Source organism: Onthophagus taurus, unplaced genomic scaffold (genome assembly GCF_036711975.1).
Source record: "Onthophagus taurus isolate NC unplaced genomic scaffold, IU_Otau_3.0 ScKx7SY_15, whole genome shotgun sequence".
In the NCBI taxonomy this organism is placed as follows: domain Eukaryota; kingdom Metazoa; phylum Arthropoda; class Insecta; order Coleoptera; family Scarabaeidae; genus Onthophagus; species Onthophagus taurus.
The window spans coordinates 4,850,063-4,857,909 of NW_027248940.1; the positions used below are offsets into that span (position 1 = coordinate 4,850,063).

The 7,847-nt window shown below is 32.0% G+C and overlaps 1 protein-coding gene and 1 long non-coding RNA gene across 2 annotated transcripts; one reads left to right on the forward strand and one right to left on the reverse strand.

The window, feature by feature from the left end:
* The first annotated feature begins 549 nt into the window (after positions 1-549).
* LOC111429380 (uncharacterized) lies at positions 550-1,454 on the forward strand. Its single transcript, XR_002708184.2, has 2 exons — positions 550-675; positions 740-1,454. It is a non-coding gene; the product is annotated as an uncharacterized lncRNA (long non-coding RNA).
* Positions 1,455-3,820: 2,366 nt separating this feature from the next.
* Positions 3,821-4,351, reverse strand: LOC139432438 (tigger transposable element-derived protein 1-like). The gene has a single exon (XM_071200965.1). The coding sequence runs from the start codon at positions 4,349-4,351 to the stop codon at positions 3,821-3,823; it is 531 nt and encodes a 176-aa protein (XP_071057066.1).
* Positions 4,352-7,847: the final 3,496 nt, after the last annotated feature.

Consider the following 7,847-nt stretch of genomic DNA (forward strand, 5'->3'; position numbering starts at 1 on the left):
TAAACTTGATTGTTACGATTTCTTGAATTAGACACTGTTCATTTTAGTATTTATACAATTGATTAAATCGTATCTCAGAAACTAATTGCGATATCATAGTGAGATATTCGTAATTTTAAAGCTAAGTTAATGTATTTTTAGTGTGCCATAAATAAATTCTTAGTTCCCTTAGATCTGGTTGCAACGACTTTTTTAATTAAACTCTGCACGATTAATAAATTTTGATGTGTTAACACAAAACTAAGATATCGTATCTCAAAAACTAGTAGGGGTATCCTGATGATATAAGGAGCATTTTAAAGCAAATTCGATGAAAATTTAATGTGCCATAAAGGATTTTTTATTTTCCGTAAACATAATTTTTATGATTTTTTAAATCCAACTCTGCTTGTTTTACCGATTTTTAGCATAGGAAGTGATTAGATATAACAAATTGTTTTATTATCAATTTAAAATAATAAAATAATTATGAATATTAACAAAGCGTTTCAAACAAATTTCCGAGAATTAAAGTGCGCAGTATTCCAATCATAATGAATCATAACGCATATCTGGTCTAATAACAAACATCATAGATGAGACATACCTATAAATACCAACTAACATCTCGAATCGTTAGCAATCAACTTACATCGCTCGATGAAGTTGGTTGTTCACCATCATTCCATTCATACAGTAAGTAATTTAAATTCTTTTTTTGTAATAGTTTCTATTAATAGTTTATTTCTCTTATTGTTAGTTCCGTTGCAACTTTCTTTTGGAACCATTTATCATCAAAATTTCAATAGAGCCTTTTTTTCTGTTGGTCGGAAGTTTGGGTCAGCCCAAGCTTCGGCCGGGTGTCCATCCCAGATGGGAGGGTCTGCATAAACGTCTTTAAGGCATCATTTTGGTGGCGTCTTCTTGACGCTCGTGCACCTTACTCGCTGAGAACATTAACATCAATTATGACACCATTAAACACTTTTTTTTATTATTACTTTATTACTACTTCATAACTCTACAATTTATTGGTATTGAATGTATTGAACAAGTTAATATAAAGATGGCCCTCAGAATTGAAACTATATAGAAAAAAGGAATCAATCATTGATATTAAACTATATAAAATAAGTATAAACCACATCATAAGTATTATTTAGAAGACTATAAATCGAGTATTATTAAGACATGACTTAAAAAATCAACTATTATTAACAAACAAGACTATAAATCAAGTATTGTTGAGACATGGAATTATGAGAGACTACAATCGTTGCTACAAGGAAATACAAGTACCCCGTAAGGAGGGTGCTCCCTTTGAGCATACCTGGAAGGAACTTTAAGTTCCTCGCCAATATGGAGTTAACACAAGACTCCAATATCAGGTATAACATCATCAATACTACTTGATTCAAGCTGACTACCAACAAATGATATAGTCATGATTAATAAATGATACTTAAGAATGGAAATTTTTGTTTTTTTTATTTCGTACCTCTTTATTAATCCCTTAATAATAACAATAACAATCAAAGATGCAGAGTTGGGTTTAAAAAATCATAACAACGATGTTTATGGAAAATAAGAAATTATTTGTAGCACACTAATTCTTAATCAAATTTGCTTTAAGATGCTTTTTATTTCATGATGATATCTCAATTCGTTCTTGAGATACGATCTCTTAAAATTTATATTTTATTTCCTGATCAGAATTTTGAAACAAGTTTCAGATTAACCTAATAATTAATTTTATCAAAAAAATTTGTAAGGAATAGTTAATTAGAATTAAGAAAGCAATAATTTTTATTAATTATTTTTCGATATTGTAATATAGATTACAAGAAGATTTTGTTAATATATTATTTAATCTCGAATTTCTTGCTATGGCTGCAGTTATTTTGATTAATACCATTCAAGTTTTGCGAAAACGATGTGAGTTTCTCGAAATGATTACCATTAAGTGATATTAAACAACTCGTTGACAATGAAAGATTTAAATTTATTGAAGAAAATATGAAAATTATTTTGAAATTGGTTCGTAACATTTGAATTGAAGCAGTGGGAAATAACCGTAATAATGTTATTCCAAATTTATATCATAAGCAGTGAATTGCATATCATAATTTTTTCATTAATAATGTATGCCTACGTGGTTGAATTATTAATCATACGAATACAAAACGTTAAAATCATGATTAACAACACACATTTAACGAGAAATAAGAAAGAAAATTTTAAGAGTTTGCGACCTATCGTCTTGTATCATCAAGATATTTTCAGGTATACTAATCTTGGAGTTTATTTTACAACGTTTACGATATCAGTTATGATTTTAGCACGTATAAATGCGTTAATTTTGCGGGCTGTATTGCGCCTACAAAATTTTGTGTTTTACTTTGTTTACCAATCTCGGTCACCGCATTTGGTTTAGTTTGAGTTCTCGTATGAGTTAAAATCATTTAATTCCTAATACAGTGGAACCTCGGGTTACTAGTTTAATTCGTTCCGGCAGGTTGCTCGTAACCCGAAATACTCGTAACCCGAAACGAGTTTTCTCATAAGAAACAATGTAAATGCAATTACATAATTAGTTCCAGACTAAAAAATGGTAAAGAAAAAAACAAAATCTGTCCAATAATATCCAAATTTATTTACTTATAACTACAATAAGGGTAATGAATAACAAAAATTAATATTCTTTTCATTTTTTTTTTATTTTCAAGATCGTGTAGGGGTTTTATTCGCTGATGCTGCTGCTTTCTTCGATGATGAGTTTCTCTTCTTCATTTTTTTTCGCCTTTTTAGCTAATGTGGAGTCGTTTTCTTCCAGTTTTCTCTTAAAAAAATCATTGATTGACGTTTGTTTTTTGCGGCTTCTCAATACGTTATTAAAATGAGCCATGGCAACATCATCGAATAAATCGATTGCCCTACAAGCTGCTGCTTTATCTGGATGATGATCCTCTACAAACGTCTTTAATTTTGGCCACATGGAAGTATGATCTTTAATCTCAGCCAATGTCAGTCTTTTTTTCTCACTTTCTACTTCTTTGTCTTCGTCTACCTCTTCTAGCTCATATTGTTGCATATGCAAGTCCTTCAACTCATCAATGCTGAGTTCCTCGTTATGTTCTGCAATGAGTTCATTAATGTCTGACTCGTTTACTTCAAGACCAAGAGATCTTCCTAGAGACATAATTTCTTCATAAGGCTCTGTTTCTTTTGAAATAGGTTCCATTTCATGATTTTGAACCATATCAGGCCACAATTTCCTCCAAGCAGAGATTAATGTTCTTTTTGTTACCTCCTTCTTCCAATCTTTGTCAATTAATTTCAAACATGCAATAATATCAAAGTGATGCTTCCAAAACTCTTTTAGGGTAAGTTGCGTAGTTTCAGTTATGTCAAAACAAAGCTTAAAAAGGCCCTTTGTATACAATTGGCTGCAGGAGGGAAGTAGTGTTGGGGGGAAGAAAAGTTACTTTTATGAAGTTAAATTCTTTCTTAATATTATCCTGAATTCTTTTTGTATGAGCAGGCGCATTATCCATAAGCAGCATTGCTTTTAACGGAAGGTTATTATCAAGCAGATATTGTCTTATTTCAGGACCAGCAGCAGAGTTTATCCATTCTGTAAAAAGCACTTCATCGACCCATGCTCTCCTGTTTGACCTCCACATTACGGGTAGTCTACTTTTTTGCACTTTGCATCTCTTAAACGCTCTCGGGTTCTCCGAAGAGTAAACTACGAGTGGCTTTATCTTCTTGTCGCCGCTCGCATTTGCACAAAAGAGCACTGTCAAACGGTCTTTCATTGGTTTATGACCTGGTAACTTGGTCACCTCGTGTGTGACAAACGTTCTATTTGGCATTTTTTCCAGAAGAGACCGGTTTCATCGCAATTGAAGACTTGCTGAGGAATGTACTGCTCCGTTTCAATAAGTGTTTTGAATTCACTTATAAATTCCTCTGCTGATATTATATCGGCACTGGCTGCTTCTCCATGACGGAAGATGCTATGTATTCGCGTTCTTCTCTTAAATTTTTCAAACCATCCTCGACTTGCTTTAAATTCAGCAGAATCACTTGAAGAATCTGGCATATCTTTTAATAAATTGGCATGTAACATCTTAGCCTTTTCGCAGACAATGCCTTCGCTAATGCTATCGCCTGCAAGTTGCTTTTCGTTTATCCACACTAATAACAATTTTTCTACTTCTTCCATCACACGTGGTCTTTGCTTCGTTGATACGTTTACTGTGAGACCCTTTGCTGCATCTATGCTTTTAATTTTCTCTTTATTTTTAAGAATGGTACAGATAGTCGATGTTGACTTATTATACTGCTTTGCTAACTCGATAACACGCATACCTCCGTCATGTCTCTTAATAATAATAATAATATATCTTTATTGTGCCGTCCACGGAATACAAATAACATTGATGATTTCTTTTTTCACTTCCAGAGTGATAGCCTCTTTCTTCATTCCATCAACACTAGATTTTTTCTTCATGGGCATTTTTTATGTTAACCTGTAAAACATGGTGTTGAAAATTTCACAAAAACATTTTGTAGTCATATTTTTTCTTTTTGAAAAAATGCAAAACCACCAGGACTACAAAATTTCTAAACATACTTACAATAAAGAAAATATTGAGGATTCCTTTAAATCTAAGTTTATTCATACAATACCCAAAATCTAGCCAAAACACGATAACACCTTTTCCAAAAGCTCCGCTGCGACTGCACGTCCGCGACTGCAGACAAACCACGTATCAAGGCTACAACGTATAGTCTCCGCTATTTCGGGTGGTTTTTATGACTTAATTGCAGTCATGTAACGAACAAAGGCGGGGTTGTGAACAGGTACTTTAAGAACCCCAAAATTCGGCGAGAGTTGTTCTGACCCGCATTAACGGAAATTACAAAAACGTAGTTAAATACCATTACTTTGTGTAAAAATTTATTTATAATTTGTATTTTTCAAATCTTATCAGATTATTTAATTTTTTTCAATAATTTTTATATGTATTATTACTTTATATATTGTTATTTTTTTTTTAAATAACAGTATTTTTTATATTATTTATCATTTAAGTTTAAATAAATTTATATTCGCGCCTGCCCGCCAAGCAGCCCGTAAACCGAAAATTTGCTCGTAAGCCAAGACAAAAATTTTGCCGGCTCAAAATTCGTAAACCGAAAAACTCGTAAACAGAGACGCTCGTAACCCGAGGTTCCACTGTATACTAATTTTTATAGGAAAAGAATTTAATAAGTTGCTTTAACATCACTAAGACCCTTGATTATATAATGTATAGATAGCCCAGCTAACATAAAATTTTTGCAGCAGTTTGAAGTCAAGGTTTATATACAGGTGTATCTGAATGATGTGCTCAAACTTCAGGGGGTGATTCTTTAGACAATTTTAAGGGTACTTTCATATATGAACCATGGGCGACTTCGGCTCCCCTAAGGAGCTATACCCCTCCAAAAATGGCGGAAAATTTTGGTTTATTTTTTTTTTCTCAAAAACCATAAACGCTAGGAAAATGAAATTTAGGGAATATGTTTAACTCATAATAGGGCACGTTTTGACCCTATTTGTACTTTCAACCTACCCTTCTAAACTACAAAATGTAACCACCCCCGTTCAATTTATGCCTAGATTTTTTTACATTGAAAAAATTTCAGATAGATAAAACTGTTCTAAAACAGTTTGAGTGTTCTAAAATTGAATACCATTCAATTGAGAAACAGGACATTCAAAATCCAGTTAATTTTTATGAATTTATTTGGTTTGTTAGCAAAGTTATAGTTTTAATGGGAAAACTGTAGCAGTATTTACAAAAATAAAACGATTGTTTACGAGATCTATTTATTCTAAAAGAGACAATTTACATATTATTTTTTATTTAAGCTCTATAGCGTTTTATAAGATGAAAATCACAACCATATTGGATTTTACCGCAGAACCATTAATGAATGGATTAAAAAAAAATTTTTAGAATGTTATAACATACTTATGAGAAATGTAGGTAAACCGTGGGTACCTACATCTATTTGTAATACTTGTAGATTAACTCTGATTAATTGGAACGATATAAAAAGGAAGTTGTCATTACACCAACCATGTGGTATGAGCCTAAGGATCACAATGAAGACTGTTACTTCTGTGCCTGTGATATAACAGGTTATAATAGAAAAAATAAAGGAAACATATTATATTCTAACGTACAAAGCGTAACACCAGCCAAGAAAGGAAAAATAGCGAGATTAGACAAAGTACCACCTAATAAAAATGAATGTCGTTTGGAAGAAATGAGTTTTGTTGAACGTGAAAAGGACAGTGATTATGAGGATTCTGTTAGTGCCAAAGACCCTAAACTTTTTGATCAAGATTCATTAGATGATCTTATTCGCGATCTTAGTCTTTCTAAAGATTCAGCTGAAATATTGGCTTCCAGACTTAAAGAGAGGAACATGTTGTTACCCGGAACAAAAATTACAGCGTACAGAAAAAGAGATGAGGAATTTCTGAAATATTTTTCTAGTAAAAATTCCTTAGTTTATTGTAATGATATAGAAGGACTTATCAATACATATCAAGTAGGTGTGTATAAGTTCGATGACTGGCGGCTCTTTATAGATTCCTCTAAAGAAAGCCTTAAAGCAGTGTTGCTCCATAACGGCAATAAATACGCAGCAATCCCTATTGGTCATTCCACCAGGCGAAAAGAATCATACGAAGACCTTCAATTTGTACTCGAAAAAATCAACTACAACATCCATAACTGGTTTATATGTGGTGACTTTAAAATGATCAATATTTTGGTTGGTTTACAATCAGGAAATACAAAAAATCCTTGCTTTCTCTGCGTTTGGGACAGTCGCGCCCGAGAACAACATTGGATTCCAGTTGGTTCCAACAATGTTGTTTACAAGAGTCTTGTTGACACAAAGCGTATTTTGTTACCTCCAATCCACATCAAATTAGGCTTGATGAAACAATTCGTAAAAGCCTTAAATACTGAAGGAAACTGTTTTAAATATCTTAAGTCTGCATTTCCAAATTTAAGTCATGCTAAAGTTGAGGTATCTTCGTGGGGCCTGATATAAGAATCTTAATGAAAGATGACGATTTTATAAGAACAATGACAGATAACGAAAAAAATGCTTGGTTAAGTTACAAAGAAGTTGTACAAAATTTCTTGGGCAACCATCGGGATCAACAATATAAAAACATTGTATCGACAATGTTATTAATCTTTAAAAAATTAGGCTGTTTAATGAGTGTGAAGCTACATTTCCTATTTTCCCATTTGGATTACTTTCCGGAAAATGTAGGAGCCTTCAGCGAAGAGATGGGTGAACGATTCCATCAGGATTTCAAAGAAAAAGAGCGACACTATCAAGGTAGATGGGATGAAAGAATGATGGCTGGCTACTGCTGGTCTTTGAAAAGAAACGATAACGCTGCTCAATATAAGCGTAAGAGTGTTAAACGATCGTTTGAATTGATGCGCGTTCGTTATCATAAGAAACTAAAATAACATCTCAATTGCTATAAAATGTAAATAGTAAAATGTATAATAATAATAATATATATATAGTAAAATAATATAATAATAGTAAAATGTATGCTGTAAAATGTAAATAGGAAAGAAGTTTTAAAAATACAAAATTAAATACAATAAAAAACAAATTAATTTAAAAATATTCGAGAATAAGTGAAAGTTATGAAGTTTTATTGTTATAAAGTATATCAAACAAAAATATTGTAAATTAATTCTTACTTTTTTCTCCAACTATATACGAAAAATGTATAGGTATATATGAGACAAAGTATTGAAATTCGACCTCTA